This window comes from Aquila chrysaetos, chromosome 12 (genome assembly GCF_900496995.4).
Source record: "Aquila chrysaetos chrysaetos chromosome 12, bAquChr1.4, whole genome shotgun sequence".
Classification (NCBI taxonomy): Eukaryota; Metazoa; Chordata; class Aves; order Accipitriformes; family Accipitridae; genus Aquila; species Aquila chrysaetos.
The window spans coordinates 3,418,638-3,439,947 of NC_044015.1; the positions used below are offsets into that span (position 1 = coordinate 3,418,638).

Below are 21,310 nucleotides of genomic sequence, written 5' to 3' on the forward strand. Positions count from 1 at the left end.
GGGGGGGGGGGCAGGGGTCTGTTCCAGCCCCTCCCCATACCAGGAAAGGCAGAGACGGGGGGAATACCCTTTTGCCGGGGGGGGTGCGGCGAGGCAAAAAGCGGGGGGGATTACCGAGGAGCGGGGGGGGATTACCGAGGGGCGGGGGGGGGCGGAATACCGAGGCCGGCCCGGGCCGCCTCCCCGGGGCGGAGGCGGGGGGGGGGGGGGGGGGGGGGCGGTTCCCTCCACAGCCCCGCTTTTCCCGGAGCGGCCCCGGTGCAACCGCAGCCACCGGGCGGGCCCGGCAACGGCTCATCCGAACCCCCCCCCCCCCCCCCCCCGCCGCCCGCCATCCCTCCCCTTTCCCCGCGGCCCCGCCCCGCCCGGGCTCCGGTGCCCCGGCGCCTCCCGCCGCGGCGGCGCGGAGCGGAGCGGGGCCGGGCCGAACCGAGCTGCCGGCGGGCGCAGGGTGCGCCGTGCCCCGGACCCCCCCCACCCCGACCCCCACCCACCTACAACACCCCCCCCCCCCCCGCCTTCTCTCTCTCTCTCACCCCGGGACGGCGAGGTAAGAACGCGGCCGGTGCCCCCCCCCCCCCCACCCCTCCCCGGGCGATGCGGTCCGGTGTGTGGGTGTCCCCCCCCCTCCATTTATCCCCCCTGTCTCCTCATCGGTTGTCTTCTCTGCGGGGGGATGGGAGGAAAAAGGGGGTGCCCCCCCCCCACCCCCCCCCCCTCCCGCTGCCGCCGCCGGCTGCTGCATTGGGAAGCGGCGCTTTTGTTAGCGGCTCTCCGGGCGGAGCGGGCGGAACCTTGAAGGGTCACGGGCTGGAGGGGCCCCCCCGGCCCCCCCCCCCCCATACACCCCCCCTTATCCCCTCGGCACCCCCCAGCTCCCACCCCTCTGCCCCCCCTCCCTGCACCGCGCCCCCCCCCCCTCTCTTTCAGCACCTGCATCCCCATCCCCACCCCTCCTGCTCCCCACCCCCCCCCCCGGCCCTGGCACCCCAATCCTATCCCCCCCCCCCCCCCAGTCCCCTTCGGCACCCTGGGCACCCCCCCGTCTCCCCCCCCCCAGCCCACCCCGGCACCCTGATCCTGCACCCCGAAGACCGTCTCGGCTCCCTGATCCTGCACCCCAATGCCCCCCCCCCCCCCAGCACCCTGGTGTGTGTCTGTGTCGCCCCCCCCCCCCCCCCCCAGCACCCTGGTCCTCCCCAGCACCCTGATCCCGCACCCCTCTCCCCAGCCCAGCACCCCCATCCCCCCCCCTCCCGCACCCTTGAGGCCCCCCCCCAGCACCTCAGTCCCGCACCCGACCCCCCCCCCACCCCATCCCCTCCCCCCCAGCACCCAGTCCCACCCCCCATCCCCTCCCACGCCCCCATCCCACCCATCAGCACCCCGGGCCGGCACCCCGACCTCCCCCCCCCCCCGCCCCAGCCCCGGGACACGGTGATGGGCGCGATGGGCTGGGGGGGCGGCCCCCCCCGCGCTGGGAGGATGGAGATGGGGGGGGATCCCTGCTTCTTCGGGCTCCGTTTTGCCTCCGCCGTTTCTTTGGGAAGCAGCCAGGGCTTTTTTGGGGTTTTTTTTTGGGGGGGGGGGGGACACAGGAAAAGAGGGGGGCTGGTGTGTGCCCCCCACCCCGTGCAGCTTCTGCTGGGCTGGGGGGGGTGGAGGGGCTGAAATGGGGGGGTCCGGCCAATGCAGCCCCCAAAAGGGCAGCGGGGAGCGGTGAGGGCTCAGCCTGGGGGGGTTGGTGGTAGGTCGCCCCCCCCCCCCCAAATAACCCGGCAGGGCTGGGGGGAGCAGAGCGCCCACAAATTGGGGGGGGTGTGCCTCGCTCCATCTCGCTGGAGCTGTAACTTGGTGGGGACAAGGGATGGGGGGGTGACACCTGGCAGAAGTGGTGCACACCCCCCCCTACATGGGGGGGGGGCTGGCAACCCCCCGGCATCAGGGCAGGGCCGGGGAGCCCCATGCAGGCAGCGTCTGTGGGGCTGGGGGGGCTCCGTCCCCCCCTTTTGGGGCTCAGCACCGTCTCACCGTCTGCAGGTTTGCCGGGGGGGGGTGGGGTGTAACCCTAAAATAACATGGGGGGGGGGTGCTGAGCCTGACCTGAATCCTGCCCTGTTGCCCTCCTTGCGGGGTGCCCTGGGCACCCCCTGAGCCCGGCCCCCCCCACCCTGGCCCCCCCCAGGCCTGACTTCCATCGCTCCCACATAACCCAGAGCAGTTGGGGTGCTGGGGCCCCCCCCCAGACCCCGCCTGCCCCAGCTGGCCCCTCCATGGGGCAGGAGGGAGTGGGGAGCCCCATCCCTGTGCAGGGGTTTTGGGGGGGCTCAGGACCCCCCAGAGGAGGGGGGGGGGGGGGGGCAGGGGGCTGTGCCATCGGCTCGGGGTGACCTTGGGTGAGCACTGCCTCCCGCCGTGCCTCAGTTTCCCCTCCGCCAAACGAGGCCGTGAGCTGTGGGGGGTACGGAGCGGAGCCCCCCCCCCCCCCAGTGTTGGGTGCTGCACTCAACCCCTCCACCCACCCTGGGGACCTGGGGGGGGGACACGTTTGCTATGAGTGACCCCGCCTTGGGGACACCCACCTCTGCTTGTCCCCAGCACCTGGGAGAGGTGGGGACGATGGTGGCACCACTGTCCCCCCCCCTTGGGTCCCCAATCTCTTTGGGCCCAGGTTGGCCCCAGCGGGGCCAGATCCTGCTCTGGGGATGCACTGGGGGGGGAATGGCTGAGCCCCCCCATCCTGCTGAGATGACCATGGGGAGGGGGTGCGTTGGCTTGGGGGGGGGCCCTTCTGCCCCCCCCCCCCCCCGGGCAATTTTAGCCACAATTTAGGGCCTGAACTGGTGACACTAGAGGGCAGCTCCCAGCTCTGCACACAGCCGGCCGGTGCAGGATCCGGCCCTGGGTGCCAAGGCCCTGGCAGCGTGATGTCCCTGTGTCGTGTCCCCCCCCCCGCCACTTCACCGAGCCATGGGGTGATGTTTGCAGGTGCGTGTCCCCCCCCCCGGGTGCTGGGGGCCGGATCCAGGTGGGTGCTGAGGTGCTGAGCACGGGCAGCGATGCTTCGCCGGCCCCCGCCGAGACGGCCCTTTCGCAGCGTCCCCGGGGTGACACGGGAATTGGGTCACCGCTGTCACCGGGGCACGTGGCTGCGGTGGGGAGGTTTTGTGTATGGGGGGGGGGGATGGAGATGGTCCCGGGGGGGGGGGGTCAGGTTCTGAGGATGCTGGGGGGCAGCTCAGCCCCCGCCAGCGGCGACGGTGCCGCCGGTGTTTTGGCTGCGGGGGAGGCGGCTCCTTTCCCCCCCCCCCCCCCCAACCCCAAGAGCCGCTTCCCAAGATATTTTCGCTGCCGTTCCCATAAACAAAGGGAAATCACTAAATTCAACTCCCGGCAGCGGCAAAACCACCGGCAAACCGGGCTGCGCTGCCCGGTGACCGCAGCGGTGGCCTTGCCGGCTTGTGGACACGCGTGCAGGCGTGTGCAGGCGTGTGGGTGTGCCGCCCCCCCCCCGGCACAGCTGCCCCCCCCCGATGCTTTCCCAAAACCAGGAGGTTTTTGGTGGCTTTGCAGCCCTCCAAGCCCTGCCAGGAGCCCAAAGTCACGGGGCAGGGTGGTGACGTGCCAGGCTGGGTGTCACCGTCCCCCTCGCACGCCCCCTCGGCCCTCGGAGCCGGCATCCCTTGCAGCTTGCTCTGCACATGCCACGTGATGGTTTGGCTCCCAGTTAAACCAGTGGCTCCTGGGAGGGCTCTTCCCTTCCCACCAGCTCTACCGGTGCCGGCGGGGGGGCTCAGCCCGGCCACGAGGCCCATGCCAGCGCGATGCTCGCCGGGTACCGGAGCTGGATGCAGATCCCTGCTGCAGTGCCGGATGCAGTTTGTATCCTTAGACAAGCTCGAATATTTTTAATTAAACCTGCCAGTTTGGATGCGATTTAATTTTTCAGTGGGCTGAGCTGCACCGGCCCCTCGGTGCATCTCCTGCACCGGGACCGCTCCAGCTGTATCCGTTTCCCTTCGGTGTTGCCTTCGGTGAGGTTTTCCTACCGGGCGCAGTCCGGTGGCTTTTCCCATGCCGGTATCTCTCGCTGTGCCGAGCGATCGGGTTGCCACCGGCCCGGGCAGGATGGTTTTGTGGCGGTGCCGGTGCGGTGGCATCCGGTGTGTGTTCGGCAACATAAATAGTAGTAAAGAAAACCAAGAGCAAGCCTGGCTCCATCTGGGCTGTGCTGCTGCGCCTGCTTAGCCTGTTTGCGCCCGACCGCCGCCGGCATCGCCCGATCGCCGTCGGCATCACGGGTGCTGCGTCCCGGGGGGGGGCTCTTGGGTCTCTTCTTCCCACCCCTCCATCCCCAGGAGGGTGATGGAGGTGGCTGCCGGAGCGTGGGACCCAAAAGGATGCTGCCGTATCCCCGGCAGCACCGAGCCCCACCGCGGAGGGGACCCGGTGGCCCTGGGGACCCCCCCCCCGGCTCGTCCCCGGGGACTGTCGGGTTTCGGTTGCGTCTCCCAAAAGGGGTGACGGAGGTTTCGATTCCCTTCGCGAAGGCGGGAGGGAGAGGAAGAGTGATCGTCTGGCGCGGAGGAGATCCCAGTGGGGCTGCCTTGTGCTAACAGGATTTTACTCCCTATTTAATTACACTTTTGTCAGATTAAAAAAAAAAAAAGAAAAAAAGGGGAAAAAAAGATCCCTCTCGTCTCTTTGTGACGATTCCCGGCAGCCGGTTAATTAAAGAGCGGCTGGTGAAGCCACCGGTCCCCAGAGGAGGTCCCAGGGGACCCCAGCCCCAGGGCTTGGCAGGCACACCTCGGTTCCAGTTCCTCCCAATTCAGCCCAGTTTGGCCCGCTGGTGGCGAAGCCGGCCGTGGTTGTGGCGGCGACGGCTAATCCCCGGTTTTTCCCTGTGTAATCCCACCCGCCGGGATAATCTCATCAAACCCGGCAGCGCCACGGCCGAGCTCAGTGCCGCGTTTGGTGCCGGATGGATCTTGGTGGGGGAGACGGACACGGTGGCCCTGGGGGAGCGGCGGCTGCGGGCACGTCCTCGGCGGGGCGATACGGGGCTGCGGATGCCCGTGGGGCTCTCGGGCATCGGGTGGGGAAACTGAGGCACGGAGCGGGAGACGGCATGTGGCTTTGCAGTAGCTGGGGACCGGGACAGGGGGGTGGCAGCCATCCCCGTCCCAGCACCAAAACCAAATCCAAGGTGCTGGAGGAGCGTGGGATGGGAAGAGGCAACGGTGGCAGCACCCACGTGCCCCCCGGAGAAACCGGATCCGGCCCCGGTTTGGGCGGTGGGAACGTAACTGGCTTTTATTATCAACCCCATCCATCATCTCCCGCCGGAGGACGTCGAGATAAAGCGCCGGGAAATTAGGAAGCGTTAAGAAGGCAATTTGGGAGGCTGGGAACCGGGATCCGTTCTCGCCCCGTGCGGGGCCGGATCCTGCCCAGCGCAGCAGGTAGGGAGCGCGGAGCTGCAAATAACCCCGGCAGCTGCCCCGGCACCGGCTGCGCCCTATCCTTCATGTCACCTTTCGGGGAGCGAGCTGGCGCGGCGTGAGGTCAGCGCTGGGAATAGCCCGGGAGCACGGCCCGGGGCCTGATCCTGCCCGCCTGGGTGGGGAGGGGCTGTGCGGCCTCCCCGGTACGAGGGTGCTCAGCTCCCACCCGCCCCCCTCCCCGCAGCACCCCGGTCAGAGCTGGGGTGCACGCGCAGGGTTCATCGCACAGCCCCTGCTGCTTCCATGCACGACAGCCCCGTGCACACGCGTGTGCAGACGTGTGCGTACCCCCACGCGTGCACAACAGCCCCATGCGCACGGCCCACGTGCACGCACACCCCCCCCCAGCCCTGTGTGCACAGACGTGCACACCGCTCCTGTGCACACCCGTCCCCGCGCACCCCTCACACGCGTGACACCCCGTGCACAGACACCTGCACACGCGTGACACCCCGTGCACAGACACCTGCACACGCGTGACAGCCAGCGCACATGCTGACACCTGCACACACGGGACACTTGGTGCACACGCACCGGCACACACGCATGCCAGATACGTGTGCCCGGCCGGTGCACACACCAACTCCTACACACGCACGACACGTGGTACACGCATACCTGCACGCAGACGACACCCAGTGCGCACGCACCGGCACACACACGCGTGACGCCCGGTGCCCACACGCCTGCACGCGTGTGCCGGCTGGTGCATATGCTGACACCTGCACGCACACGACCGCCGGCGCACACACGTGACGCCCGCTGCACACACCGACACCAGCACGCGACACACGATGCGCGCCCCGCCTCGCACACGCGTGACACCCCGTGCGCACGCACCCGCGCCCAGACGACACCCGGCACATCTGGCAGGGCCACCCAGGGGACGGGCGCCTTCGTCACGGGTCCTGCTACGAGCTTTGCGGTGCCGGTGGCCGGGAGCACGCGGTGACGGCGGGGAAGGGACCGGGGCTGTGCCGGCCTGGTGGGCGCCGGTGGCCGAGCGGGCTTTGCCGGCGCTGGCAGGAGAACAAGGAGCCGTTTCGAGGGCAGCGAGGAAACACCTGACCTTCCGGCGAGGCGCTGAGCGCGGAGGCGGCGGCGCTGGGCTCGCGCCCGCGAACAATGGCCCTTTGTTCCGCGCTGCCGCTGGCATCCCGCATCCTAGCCTGCATCCCATCCAGCATCCCGCATCTCAGCCTGCATCCCGTATCCTGTCCTGCATCCCGTATCCTAGCCTGCATCCCGTCGCCCAGCCCGCGTCCCAGCCCGCGTCCCAGCCCCCATCCCACCCTGCATCCCGCGTCCCACCCTGCATCCCGCATCCCGTCCACGTCCTGCATCTCGCATCCCACCCCCGCATCCCGCACCGCATCCCGCATCCCACCCCACGTCCCGCATCCCACATCTCATCCGGCATCCCACATCCCCCATCCCACCCCGCATCCCGCATCGCATCCCACCCCACGTCCCGCATCCCACATCTCATCCGGCATCCCACATCCCCCATCCCACCCCGCATCCCGCATCCCATCCCACACCCCGGCAGTGCCAGCACCCACGCTAACACGGCTCCCATGCGTCCCACAGCCCGGTCGAGGCTCCGGGTGCCCCCGTGCCGGGGTGCTGGTGGCTCACGGTGGCGGGGGGGGTGGGTGCCGCCCCACGCAGCTCCCACACGTCCCCGGCCATCGCGGGAGCGGGACGCGGCGGCGCGGGTGCCGCCGCCGAAGCCTTTGAAGCTGGCGTCTGCAAAACAGCGAGCGGGATGGAGCGGGGTCGTACGGGCGAGCCTGCAGCCTCGCAGCGAGGAAGAGGAGGAGGAGGATGAGGAGGAGGAGGCCACCGGGCGAAGGCTGGGCTCACGTGCCGTGGCCCACGCCCTGGCACCGGCAGCCGCTTCCCACTCTCCTGGCACGCCGTCCGTGCTGGAAGCGGGTTTGCCGGGGGTGGCCGTGGCTCCTGTCCCCGCCGATGTCCCCGTCCCTCGGCGTCCCCCGGGAGGTGGGTGGCTCGGAGGAGGGAGAAGGGTGCCCGCAGGGTGGGTGCCCTGGGTGGCAGCTCCAGGGCCACCGTCACCTCGGGGGACAGCGGGATGCTGGGGACGGTGACGCAGCCGGGACCTGTGGGGACCCCGGGGGGCTGCCACCCCCCCCCAGCGCTCGCCCGCACCCCTCACCCCTCTCCGCGCTGTTTCACCGAGCGGATATTTAATCTTATTTAACTACAAATAAGTGTTTTGAAGCGTGGAAATCTGAACTCGAGGCACCAGCTCCCGAGCTCGGAGCAATTAAAAGCCCCATTTTCCCGGCCGGAGCAGAGCAGCTGAGCGTGGCCGGGCGCGGGGGAGCCCGAAATGAAAATAAACCCACCAAAACCAACAACTAAACTTTATTAAGATTTAAAAAATGAGCAGGCTGAGGGGCTGAGCGCTCCCTCCCAGCCTCCCCGGCACCTCCTCCGGCTCCGCTGGCTCTTCCCAGCTGCTGGAATCCGTGAGTTTGTTATTGTAGGGTTGCTTTCTCAGGATTGGGGTTGTTTTGGGGTTTTTTTTGGGGGGGGGTTGTTTCTGAGCAGCGTGGGTGTGTATGGCAACCTCCCGTGCGGTTAATGATGGGGCTCTGTGCCCTGGTTTGTTATTGTAGGGTTCCCGCTTGGAGCTGGGTGTAAACATGCTGGTTTGTTATTGTAGGGTCTCCCATGTGGAGCAGGGTTTGCCTGTTGGCTGTTGGGGTTGAACCGAGAGCCATGCGTCCTTCTGCCTGCTCGGGGACAGGGCACCCTGGGGATGACGGGGGGATCCTGGGGACGGGGCTCCCAAGGGTTGGGACACCCAGGGGACATGGGCTCCATGGGGATGGGGACGCCCTGGAGACAGGGATCCCTGGGAATGGAGCACCCAGGAGACCTGGGCTCCGTGAGGATGGGGACACCCTGGGGACCGGGATCTCTGGGGATGGGGCACGCTGGGGACAGGGATCCCTGGGGATGGGGCACCCTGGGGACAGGGATCCCTGGGGATGGGGCACGCTGGGGACATGGGCTCCATGGGGATGGGGACACCCTGGGGACCAGGATCCCTGGGGATGGGGCACGCTGGGGACATGGGCTCCATGGGGATGGGGACACCCTGGGGACCAGGATCCCTGGGGATGGGGCACGCTGGGGACATGGGGTCCATGGGGATGGGGACACCCTGGGGACAGGGATCCCTGGGGATGGGGCACGCTGGAGACATGGGCTCCATAGGGATAGGGGCTCCCTGGGGACAGGGCACCCTGGGGTGCACAGGGGAGGTGTGGTCCAGGGGACCGGCAGGGCTTTGGGTGGGGGCTCCCGGGAGCGGTGGCCAGGCTCGGGGTGGGAGCAGGGGGTTCCCCTTTCCCACGCCGAGGGGAAACTGAGGCACGAGGCTGGAAGCGGTGACTCAGAGCGGCCGGACCTGCTCCTGCTGGAGGGACCTGTCTGCGGCCACCCACGGCTGGGGTGGCCCCAGGGGCCATGCGGGTGCCAAAACGGGGTGCCGGGGTGAGGCTTGGCAGCCCAAGGGGACCCGGTGAGGGTGCAGAGCCCCCGGGGTGGCACAGGAGAGCAGGGAGGACGGGGGGGGGGGGGGAGTGCCTTTGGGGACAAGGGAATGAGTGCCCTTGGGGACAAGGACGGTGATGGGGGGGACGGGAGGGACGTGGCGGGGGGGTGTCTGTAGGGACAAGTGCCTTGGGGGGGACCAGCAGGACAGGAGGATCCGTGTGCCCTGGGGGGACACGGGACAAGGGCTGTGAATTGGGGGGGGGACAGGGGACAAGGGCTGTGAATTGGGGGGGGGGCGACAGGGCAGCCGTGTGCTTGGGGACAGGGGACAAGAGCTGTGAATTGGGGGGGGGCGGACAGCACCCCTGCCTGCCACCCCCACTGTCCCCTCGATGGGGTTTATTTTGGTGTGAGGCGTGACGCCTCTTCGATAGGAAACCGTCCTTAATACACAGATGAGTATGTATTTAATATGCAAATTACCATGCGGCTCTGGCCGGCCACCAGCACCTCCCTGGCGTGGTGGAAGGGACACGCCGGGGGCACCCAGCACCCATGGGTGTCACCCGGCGGGTATCGAAGGTGCTGACAGCACCCAGCGCCTCGTCTCACCCCTGGGCACCCGCGGTGGGTGACGGGTGCGGGGACAAAGCCACCCAAAGTGACCGTGGGGGGTCCCCATCATCCCCAGCACCCGTGTCGGGGGCTCGGACCCCCTTTGTGCCCGGGGATGTCCCAGAGAGCCCGGACGCCTGGGTCCCCACTCGGGGGGTGTCGTGGGCGATGGGGAGGGGACAGGGATGGGGACAGGGATGGGGACAGGGATGGGGGCTATAAACGGCAGCTGTAAGCGGAGCCGGTAACCGGAGCGGGAGGCCCGGGGGGACATTTGAGCCGCCGGCGGGGGGGGCCGCGGAAGCGCCAAGGTAAATGGTGGGTGCTGTGTGTGTGTGTGTGTCATGTGTGTCGTCGTCCCCCCCCCAAAAAAACCACCACGCCGGTGGCCCCTTGTCCCCATCACCCGCATGGGGACCCCACTGATGCTGGGGTCTCCTCCATCCTCAGCTCTGGGGGTCCTAACTGCCTGCAGCCCCCCCCCCCCCCCCCAAAGTGCTGCTTGGCAAAAGGAAGGGGGGGGGGACACACATGGCAGGGGACAGGGCCAGGGCCAGCCCGCGGTGCCAGGTGGCCGGGGTGACATTTGCTCCGTTGTGGGGACAGCTGCTTCCTGGCTCTGCCATCTGAACCGGCCCCGGAACGGAAACCCGGGGGGGGGTGGGTTGGAGATTGAGCCCCCCCCCCCCCCCAGCCCCGGCGGCAGGAGCAGCTGGGTTGGTTGGGGGGGGGGGGGTGTCCCTATGGCAATTTCAGGGGGGGGGGGGGTACTGCTGGTGACCCCCAACCCCCCCCACGGCAATTGGAGGGAGGGGTGCCCCCCCCCCCCCGCGACCCCGCCGAGCAAGGGATGCTCTGGGGACCGGGAGCTGCATTTCGGGGGGCTGGCAAGTGTGTGGGGGGGCATTTTCCTTAATGCTGCTTATAAAAGCCTCATTAGCATATCTAATTGCTGATTGCTTATTGGCGCTGGGTACTTTCTAAAGGAAATTACCCCAAACAGCAAATAAAATCCAGGATTAGCCCTATGGAAAGGGAAGGGATTTAGATATTGAGATAATACCGTGGCCCCGTATGGGGGGGGGTTGAATAACGCGCCCCTCGTCAGATCCCTGCTAACGAACTCTGATTAATTAGAGGCCGGTGGCTGGTCGTGCTGGGCCGCCGCTGCCGTTATTCCCCCAAAAGGTTGTATTTTACAGAATTTCAGGGCTGGTGTGTCCCACCCCCATTTCCCGGTGTGTCCCCCCTATTTCCCAGTGTGTCCCCCCCCATTTCCCAGTGCCTTTCTAATGGGTTTATGTTTGAGGCTGAGCCAGTGCGGATGGAATCTGGGATCCCATGGGAATGAGCCGAGCCGGGATCAGCTCCGGGTGAGATTGCGGGGGGGGGACACCGCGGTCCCTCTGTCCCCACCGTGGCTTGTGTGTGGGGGTGTCACCGGGGTGTCACCGGGTGGGCTCGTGCCGGCTCGATGCTTTTGGAGGGGACGCAGCGGTGCCACTGGGGGTGTCCCATGGGTGGCCCCCCCCGGGTCCCCGGCTGCGGTGACAGCTGCCGGGGGGGGGGGGGGGTGATGGCTCCGGTTACGGTGACATCAGCCCTACCTTCCCACCTGGCGCGGGGGGGGGGCGCAGACCCCCCTCCCTTGGGGGTCCCTGGGGGGGGGGGGGGGTGTACGTGACAGCTGAGCCGTTTTTGGGACGCCGGAGCCCCCGGTGCCGTTGGGGCATCCTGGGGCGGGGGGATGACCCACCCCCAGCTATGGGACCCAGGCGTCCGGGACCCCCCCTCTGAGCGGTGGGGGACAGCGGTGGCAGTGCCATAGGGCCAGCGGCGGAGGCGGCCGGCGGAGCTCAGGTGGGCAGAGTGGGGTGCCGGGGGGGGTGGGAGCCGTGCCCAGACACCACGGTGAAGGGCTCAAATCCCTGGAGGGGGGTGGGAATGGGGGCAGCGTGCCCCCCCCGGCAGGTGGGGGGTCGAGGGAGGCTGGCAGCCCCTTCTTTGGGGTCACAGGGACCCCGCTGCGCTTGGGGATCACTGCAGTCCCCCTTTATCAGCCCCTGGAAATTATGGCATGGGGGGGGAAGCCAAACCGACGGGCTGCCCCCCCCTTCCTCCCCATCACCCCTGTGTTGAGGATCAGGGAGATGCTGGGGGGGGGGGAAGGACAGGGTGTGCGGCTGCTCCGCCCCCCCCCCCCCCCCAAAGCCTTCTGCGCAGCGGGTGAGGGCTGAGCGCTCTTTCAAATGGGGAAACTGAGGCACGGAGCAGGGGGCTGCAGCAGGGACAAGGACAAGGGACATGCCCGAGGCTGTTCAGCCACTCTGTGTCACAGACATCCAAGCTGGAGACCCCCAGCCCCCCCCCGGGCCACCCAGCACATCCCCAGCACAGCTGCCCTATCCCCACCCGCTGCCTCAGTTTCCCCACAACCATGTCGGGGACATGCACGGTGACCGTCCCCTCTCCTCCGCCACCGCCGTGAATGGGTCCCTGTTTGTCACCCATCTCCCCGCCGTGCCCCCCTCCCCGCCGGCCCCCTCCTCCCCGCTGCTTTCGCTGCCTTTTCTTTGCCCGCACAATCGCAGGCATTTATGGTGCCGGAGGCTCCGGTTACCCCGCGCCCGCCCGCTGTCACCACGAAGGCTTTTGGGGGGGGGGGGGACAGTGACACCAGACCCCCCAGCTTGGGGTTACGGGGGCCCAAGGCTGTGACACGACCTCCCCGCGCCCCAAATCCCACCCGGCGTGGGTGGATTCTCAGGTGGCTGATATACGCTGAGCCCTTCCCTCGGGCTGCTTTTTGGGGACCCCCCCCCCCTTGCTCCGGCACCTGGGGACCCCACAGGGATGCTTAAATTTGGTGATTTTTGGATGATGCTGCAGTTGGGGGGAGTTACGGCGTGGGGACATCGTTACCCAAGCGGAATGGCTCGTTTGGGTAACGAGGCTGGGCGAGGAGCCCCCGACAGCCCCTAAAGGGAAAGCTGGGGACGGGGGGGGGGGTGGTGGTTTGGGGGAGCCCCCTAATTCAGGTCAGGTGGTAAAAGCCTCTGAGACTTTAATTGTAGCAATTAAATTGTTAATGGCTTTTATAAAACAGCCCAAGCACAAAAAATAGATTAAAAAATAGGAATTTCCAGGCTGGTTCTCCGGGGGATGGAGCCCGTCCTGGCCGGTTTGTCACCCACGGCACGCCGCCACCGGCCCGGCTGCACCTACCGGTGCAGCCGGGCCGGTGGCGGCGTGCCGTGGGTGACAAACCGGTAGCTCCCTGTGCCAGTTCCCTCTAATTTGGGGAAAAAAATCCCCCCTGTCCCGCTCCTCGGCATGAACTCGTCAGCGACACCAACCCTCCGGCTTGCTTTTGGGGTTTGCTGTGGTTGTGCCGCCGGCATTGCCGGCTTCGAACGGGGCGTCCCTGGGGGGCCGTGACACCGAGGGGACTGGGTCGGGTTGTCCCTGGGGTCCACGACACCGTGGGGACGAGGTCGGTTGTCCCCAGAGGCTGTGACACCAGGGTCAGGTCCTATTGGGGTCAGGTCCTACCCAGGATGGGGGGGGGGGGGCTGTGACACCGTAGGGGGTCGGGGTCGGGTGTCCCCGGAGGCTGTGACACCGCCGAGGGGACCGGGATGGGGACAGTGCCGGGTCTCACCGGGACCGGTGACACCGCAGAAGGAACGGGGTCAAGCGTCCCCACTGGCGCTGCCCGGCGTCCCGGCGCCGTGACCCCCCCAGCCCCACGCAATGTCACCCGTCCTCGCTCCCCGCGGGGGGGGGGGGGGGGGACGCGGCGGCAGGAGGGCGACGGTTCGATCGCTCCCCGCTCTCATGGAATTGATAATCGATTAAATCCCCGCCTGGCTGCTAATTACCCAGCCCTACCCCCGTCCCCGCTGCCCCACGGGAAGAGGGGCAGGACGGTGACGGTGGCCCGGCGCGGTGGGGGGACGGTAGCGGTGGCATTGGGGCTGTCTTGCTGGGAGGGTGCCATGGCACGTGGCACTCCAAAGTGTCCCCAGGGATTTTCCGAGCCATTCCCATGGCATTTCGGATGGGGGGGGGAAAGTCTCGCTGGCTTCCCCTATGTCCCCGTGTCCCCAGCCCTGCCATGCCGCCATGCGCTGGCTTCGTTCGCCCATGGATCGTCGTTGGTGAGCCACCAGTAAAGGCCCAGTTTGGGCCCAGTAGCCCCAGTGCGGAGCCGCGCAGGCGCTGGGGGTGACTCGGCGGGGGCACGGGGGCCACTTTTCCCAGCATATTTGAAATTCTTCAGCCGGGGAAGGATTCGCTTCCCTATCGCCAATCCCAGCCGCATCCCTTGCCGGCCCCTCGCCGCTGGCACCGGCCCAGCGCCGGCGCCTTAAGCTCCCCCCCCCCCCGCCCTCCCCGAGACCCCCCCGGACCCCCGCACCGGTGATGGGTTTGGATTGCGGGTGCTACCGGGGTGGGGGAGTCAGTGGCAGGCGATGGGGAGGGAACCCAGGCGTCCGGGTGGGTGCTGCCCCCCCCCTCCCACCTCTCCCCGTGCCCACAGGTGTGGTGGGTGCCCACCCACGCCGGGGGACACCATGGGGCCACCCCCCCGCGTCCCCCTCGTCCTGCTGCTCCTGCTCGCGGCGGAGAGGACGGCCCATGGCACCTTCCCCGAGGAGCCTGGTCCCATCGCCGTGGCCCCCGAGGACTGTGAGTGCCCACCCGGGGGGGGTGCTGGGTGGGGGTCAGGGTGCTGCATCAGATGTGCAAGGAGGGACGTGGCTCGGCATGGAGACGGGATGGGGTTTTGGGGTGCTTTGCGGGGGAAGGCAGGAGGGGGGCACCCATGGGGAAGGGTTTTGGGGTGCTTTGGGGGAGCTGGGGTGGGTGGGGGTGCCGTGGCAGCGTGTGACCCCCCCCCCCCTTCTGTGTGTCCCCCCCAGATGTGAAGCACTACGCCGTCTTCGTGGGCCACGGGACGAGCCGCCCGGCCGGCCCTGAGGGTGGGGGGACCCAGCGCCTCAACATCCAGCGCATCCTCAAGGTCAACCGGACGCTCTTCATCGGAGACAGGTCCGAAACGTGGCACCCCAAAGCCTCCCCCTCCCTGGGGGGTGGGCACCTGACACCCACCCCAAGCCTTTTTGCTGGGGAGGGACCCCACTACCTGTCCTGGGACACCCCAAAATCTGCCAGGGAGCATCCCGGGGGGCTCCGGCGGGACCGTCCCTGCCCCAGTGATGCTCATCACCCACGCCAGCACCCCACATCTCCCCAGGGGGGTGGGGGTGGATCCCACAGCCCCCCCAACACGCCTCGGTGGGGGGGCACGTCCCCAGGGGTGCCCCCGAGCATCACAGCAGGGAGTTCTGCAGGGTGGTGACACCCGTGTCCCCCTCCCCAGGGACAACGTCTACCGCGTGAGCCTGGAGCCCACCGGTGCCGGTGAGATGCGCTACCACCGGGTAAGTGCTGAGCCCCCGGGTGCCGGGGGGGACGACACCGGGGGGGGGGCTGCTGGCTTCTTCCCAGCCCCACAGTGGGTTTTCTCCCCCCCCCCAGAAGCTGACGTGGCGCTCGAACCAGCACGACATCAGCATCTGCCGGATGAAGGGGAAACAAGAGGTTTGTTTCGGGGTGGGGGGGTCTGCACCCCATGAGACTCACCCCCCGGGTGGGGACCGAGCACCCTCCTGCACCCCATGTCACACGGACAAAGCCACCCCGTGTCCCCCCCCTGGTGTCACCGTCCGCCTCCCCGCTCCCTGCCAGCGGTTGTGTCTCTGTGATCTATTGGCCGCTTGGATAATTGGGTTTGTAATTAATTATTTCAGGCCTGTGGATCAGAGCAGGCACAGCCCAGCAGCTGCCAGAAATCCAATTTCCAGGTCCCATAAATGCCATTTTGGGGTGAAAACACCCCCCAAACCAGACCCTCACAGTGATGGGGGCCTGAGTGGGAGCACCCAGGGGTGGGGGGGGGGGTGCTGCAGGTGCCGAGGGGTGACGGTCCCCTCTCGCCGGCGCAGGCAGAGTGCCGAAACTTCGTCAAGGTGCTGCTGGTGCGGAACGAGAGCCTGCTCTTCGTCTGCGGCACCAACGCCTTCAACCCCGTCTGTGCCAACTACAGCGTGAGTCACCCGTGCCGCGCCGGGACAGGGACACCCGGGACCCCTCGTGTCACCCCCCCCCTCTGCGTCTGGGTGACGGGCTCTGCGGGCAAGGGGATGCTCCCGCCCGCGCCGCCGAGGCAGCCCAGACCCCGGTGCCCGCGTGGCATCGCTCACGGCCCCCCCCGTCTCACCCGTTACAGATGGACACGCTGGAACCCATCGGGGACAACATCAGCGGCATGGCCCGGTGTCCCTACGACCCCAAGCACGCCAACGTGGCCCTCTTCACAGGTCAGTGCCGGCACCGTGCCGGGCGCTCTGCCCGCCGTCGCCTGCCCCGCGCCCGGCTGACGCCCCTCTCCCACGCAGGGGGGATGCTCTTCACCGCCACGGTGACGGATTTCTTGGCCATCGATGCCGTCATCTACCGCAGCCTGGGGGACAGCCCGACCCTCCGCACCGTCAAACACGACTCCAAATGGTTCAAAGGTGCCTCCCCCGGCGCGGCGCCCACCACGTGCCGTGCCAAGACGTGGCACGCGTCCCCTTTCACGCCATCCCGGGACGTCCCTGACCCTGCCACTGTCCCCGCAGAGCCCTACTTTGTGCACGCCGTGGAATGGAGGAGCCACGTCTACTTCTTCTTCCGGGAGATCGCCATGGAGTTCAACTACCTTGAGAAGGTGGGAGACATCCCCGCGGTGGCCTGAGACACCCGGGGTGGGGACAGGGACAAGGGGATGGTCATCGGGGTTGGGTACCAGGTGACGATGGGTGTCCAATCCACAGGTGGTGGTGTCCCGGGTGGCCCGGGTGTGCAAGAACGACATGGGGGGTTCGCAGCGGGTGCTGGAGAAGCAGTGGACCTCCTTCCTCAAGGCCCGGCTCAACTGCTCCGTGCCAGGCGACTCACATTTCTACTTCAACGTCATCCAAGCCGTGACGGACATCCTGGAACTGGACGGGCGCCCCGTGGTGCTGGCCGTCTTCTCCACGCCTGCCAACAGGTCGGACCCTCTTGTGCCCTGCTGAGACCCCCAGGGCTGGGCTGGGACCCCTCCGTGCGCCCCAGTGACCGTGGGGGACGTGGGGGACATGGGAGGATGGGTTGAGGTGTTCACCCTGTGCCCGCGTCCCCCCAGCATCCCCGGCTCGGCCGTCTGCGCCTTCGACATGACCCAAGTGGCTGCCGTCTTCGAGGGACGTTTCCGGGAGCAGAAATCGCCCGAGTCCATCTGGACGCCCGTGCCCGAGGACATGGTGCCGAAGCCTCGGTGAGTGACGCGCCGGGAGGACAGGGATGGGGACAGCCAGGCTGGGACCGGCAGGAAGGGGCATGGGGATTGGGATGGGGACAGGGATGGGGACAGGGACAGGGCTGGTACCTGAAGGGAGAGCCATGGGAGTGGGCATAGGGTGAGGGATGGGGACGGGGACAGGATGGGGACAGGGAGGAGGACAGGGGTGATCAGGGCTGGTACCTGCAGGGAGGGTGCTGGGGATGATGACGGGGACTGGGGACAGGACCGGTGACAGCCATGGCCAGTACCAGCTGGGCTGGGGACAGGGCTGGGGACAGGGCCAGCACGGCCGTGGGGACGCTGAGCCGTGGCGCGGCCGCAGGCCCGGGTGCTGCGCGTCCCCGGGGATGCGCTACAACTCCTCCAGCACCTTCCCCGACGAGATCCTCAACTTCGTCAAGACGCACCCGCTGATGGACGAGGCGGTGCCGTCCCTGGGCAACGTGCCTTGGATCCTCCGCACCATGAGCCGGTGAGTGCCCTGGGGCAGGATCCGGCCCGAGGAGGGCTGGTGGGTGCTGGTGGGTGCTGGCCGGACCCTCTTGGGCCACCCTTGCCCGTGCGTGCCAGCACCGAGGGAGCACCGGGAGACCTGATAAATCTCATAAACTTTGCAGTCGAGATTGTTTCATCCTAATTAAATCTGCCTTAATTGCTGCTTGATGGGGAATTAATCAAGCGGCGCTCTCGGGCTGTAGCCTCCCGCCGGCAGGGCAGCCGGGGTACACGCGGGGCTGGGGACGGGGCCGTGGGGTTGGGGACGGGGACATGGGGCTGGGGCTGGGCACGTGGGACTGGGGACCGGCTGGGATCCTGCCGAGGGATCGGGGGGATCTGGGCTGGTTCCTTAGTGGGATCTGAGCTGGGTCCCAGCTGGGATCTGGGTGGAATCCAGGCTGGGTCCAGGCAGGATGTGGGCAGGATCCTGGCCGGGACCTGGGATGGGTCCTGGCCAGGATCTGGACTAGTTTCCATTTGGGATCTGCACGGCCCCTCACGCTGCTTGAGGACTCCCTGCTCTGGGCCAGCCACAGCCTGTCCATCCCTGGGAGGGGGGGGTCCCAGCCCCTCACCCTGCCTCAGTTTCCCCCTCCCTGGGGACAGGCAGGCTCCCGCACGCCCCAACGCCTGCTCTGTTCACACCACGCAGGTACCAGCTCCGCAAGATCGTGGTGGACAACGCAGCGGGGCCGTGGGGCAACCACACCGTGGTCTTCCTCGGCTCCAGCACGGGCACCGTCCTCAAGTTCCTCATCCAGCCCAACGCCAGCACCAGCCCCGTGCCCACCGCCCCTGGCAGCCAGAGCGTCTTCCTGGAGGAATTTGAGACCTACCACCCCGGGAGGTGGGTGCTGGGGTGGTGGGAGGGAGGAGAGGGGAGGAGCGGGTGACCGGGTGGGTGGGTGGGGGTGGTCGGATGTGTGGGTGGGTGGGTGGCTGGTTGGATGGGTGGCTGGTTGGATGGATGGATGGTTGGGTGGATGGATGGGTGGATGGATGGACGGGTGGATGGTTGGATAAGTGGTCGGATGGGTGCATAGGTGGGTGGGTGGGTGATTGGATGGTTGGGTGGATGGATGGAAGGATGCGTGGTTGGATGGATGGATGGATGAATGGGTGAGTGGTTGGATGGGTGCATAGGTGGGTGGGTGATTGGATGGTTGGGTGGGGTGGTTGGATGGGTGGATGGATGGATGGATGGATGAGTAGTTGGATGGGTGGATGGGTGGGTGGGTGATTGGATGGTTGGGTGGGTGGTTGGATGGGTGGATGGATGGATGGATGGATGAGTAGTTGGATGGGTGGATGGGTGGGTGGGTGAGTGGTTGGAGAGCTGGATGGATGGGGGTGGTTGGATTGATGGGTGGGTGGGTGGATGAGACGTTTAGGGAGGGATCGATGGTTGCAAGGTGACAGGGGAGCATGGATGAGGTGGTTGGGGATGAGTGGATGGGTGAGATGGATGGATGGTTGGAGGGGGTGGGTCAGAGGGATGCAAGGGGTGGGGGGGGTGAATGGGCTGGGGGGAACGGGTGAGATGCCCTCCTCTGGACCAGCCTACGCTGGCGCCGCCTCCATGGCGGGCAGGCGTGGACCAGGGCCGGGGTCACGCTGAGCTCTGCCCTGTCCCCAGGTGTGGTCGGGACACAGAGGACGAGCGGCGGCTCCTGGGGCTGGAGCTGGACAAGGTGGCGGCGGGGTCCCTGCTGCTGGCCTTCCCCCCGTGCGTGGCCAGGGTGCCGGTGGCTCGCTGCCAGCAGCACTCGGGCTGCATGAAGTGAGTGCGCCGGTCTCAGCCGCTCCCCGGGGTGGGCAGGGCTCGCTGCGGCGGGGGGGGGCACGCGAGGAGCAGGGAAGGGTTAACTTCGCATCCCAGGAATTTGCCCTACGCCGGGATCCGGCTGGGAAGGACTCAGCGTGGCTGGGAGCACGGCCAGGGGAAACTGAGGCACGGCACGGTGCGGGCCAGGGTCCCTCGTGGGGGCCACGGTGTCATCCTCGCCATGACGGGGCTGATCCTGACATCTCCGCTCCCTGCCAGGAACTGCCTCGGGAGCCGGGACCCGTACTGCGGCTGGACGCCCGAGGGATCCTGCATCTTCCTGGAGCCCAGCCCCAGGTAACGCTGCCAGGCCCGGGGGGGGGGGGGGAACGACAGTGGGGTCCGAGGGGCTCCCCAGAGACCATCGGCTCCCGCAAACCCCCCTACCACTGAGACCCAGCAAACTCATTGCTTTCCGAAGCAAGCTGGGAGCCCTCGGCCAGGCTATTAGGGACCAGCTGACACACCCCCCTCCCCATATTTGCACCCCCCCAGGGTGGCCTTCGAGCAGGACATCGCCGGCGGCAGCACGTCCCACCTGGGCGAATGCGAGGGTGAGCGTCGGGGCAGGGACGGGGCTCGGGGACGCGGCGGTGGCACCGCCACGTCCCCACCGTGGCCGTCCCCTGACGTCTCGCCCCCCCCCCCTCCGCCATCACCCAGGGCTGGTGACGGAGAGCTTCGTGGATGAGCCGGACGGACTGGTATCGGTGAACCTGTTGGTGATCTCCTCCGTAGCCGCCTTCGTCATCGGCGCCGTCATCTCCGGCTTCAGCGTCTGCTGGTTCATCGGCCACCGGGACCGCAAGGAGCTGGCGCGTCGCAAGGACAAGGAGACCATCCTGGCGCACAGCGAGTCGGTGGTGAGCGTCAGCCGGCTGGGCGAGCGGCGGGCGCGCGGCGGGCAACCCGGCGCCTTGCTGGCCCCGCTCATGCCCAACGGTTGGCCCAAGGAGTTGGGGAAGGTCACCCAACACGACTTGGATTCGGGGGTCCTGCCCACGCCGGAGCAGACCCCGTTGCAGCAGAAACGCTGCCCCGGCGCCCTCCAAAACTGCACCTGGGAGCAGAGTCATAACATCATCAACGCCGCTTTGCGGGACCCCGGCGGATCCGGCACTACCGCCGCCGGCGCCGGTCGGCTGCACGCCGGCTCCGGCCGCCCGGCTCGCGGTATCCCTCTCTCCTGCCACGCCATCCTGGTGGATCAGGAGCTGGAGGCCGAACTCAGCGACTCCTCGGGGGACGGGCATTGGGGTCGGGACACCCAGGAGGGTCCCCGCACCCGTCAACACCCACCCGCCGGCACCCGCCGCCCGCCCCGCAGCTCCTACGGTGACTTCGCCGGCACGCCGCACCCCAGCCCCGATCGCCGACGGGTGGTTTCGGCACCCGGCGGGGAGGGGAGAGAGACTTACCGAGGGGCCGACCTGGCACCCCGAGCAGCTGAACTTCAACGCCAACAATGGCACGGGCCGCCCCGGCGCCCACCTCAAGAGGAACCACACGTTCAACAGCGGCGAGGCGCCGGCGGGCGGTTACGGGCGACACGGCACGGCACCGCGGGCACCCGGCACCGGGCCCCCACGGGCGCTGACGGACCTCCACCACCTCCTGCGCTACGGCATGGAGCGGACTCCCTCGGGAAAATAGGGTCCCACCGTGCGCGTGTCGTTCCCCCCACCACCCGGGACACCGATGGGGACCCCCCCACTCCCCCCCACCCCGGGCTCCCTGGGGACGGGGAAGGGTGGCTGGGCAGGAGCTGCGGGCACGGGGTGAGATGCTGCGTGGGTGGAGGGGGGACGGGGACCCCCTGGGTGCCCCCAGATAGGGTTTGGGGGTGTCCCCCGGTTGGCGTGGGGCAGTGCCCCGCGCTCCGGCTGCTTTGCCCTGCTTCCCGGGGGGGGGGGGAGGGGGGGGGTCCGTCCATCCCGT

The 21,310-nt window shown here is 68.0% G+C and overlaps 1 protein-coding gene across 1 annotated transcript; it reads left to right on the plus strand.

Moving 5' to 3' along the window:
- The first annotated feature begins 2,912 nt into the window (after positions 1-2,912).
- Positions 2,913-21,144, plus strand: SEMA6B (semaphorin 6B). Its single transcript, XM_030033290.1, is given in 18 exon segments — positions 2,913-3,028; positions 14,197-14,345; positions 14,579-14,708; positions 15,040-15,100; positions 15,198-15,260; positions 15,665-15,766; positions 15,949-16,039; positions 16,118-16,237; positions 16,343-16,431; positions 16,538-16,755; positions 16,891-17,022; positions 17,372-17,521; positions 18,200-18,394; positions 19,184-19,327; positions 19,592-19,669; positions 19,868-19,926; positions 20,036-20,784; positions 20,786-21,144. Coding segments are annotated over 18 exon segments (2,871 nt in total). The 5' UTR covers positions 2,913-2,927; the 3' UTR covers positions 21,026-21,144.
- The last annotated feature ends 166 nt before the right edge of the window (positions 21,145-21,310 follow it).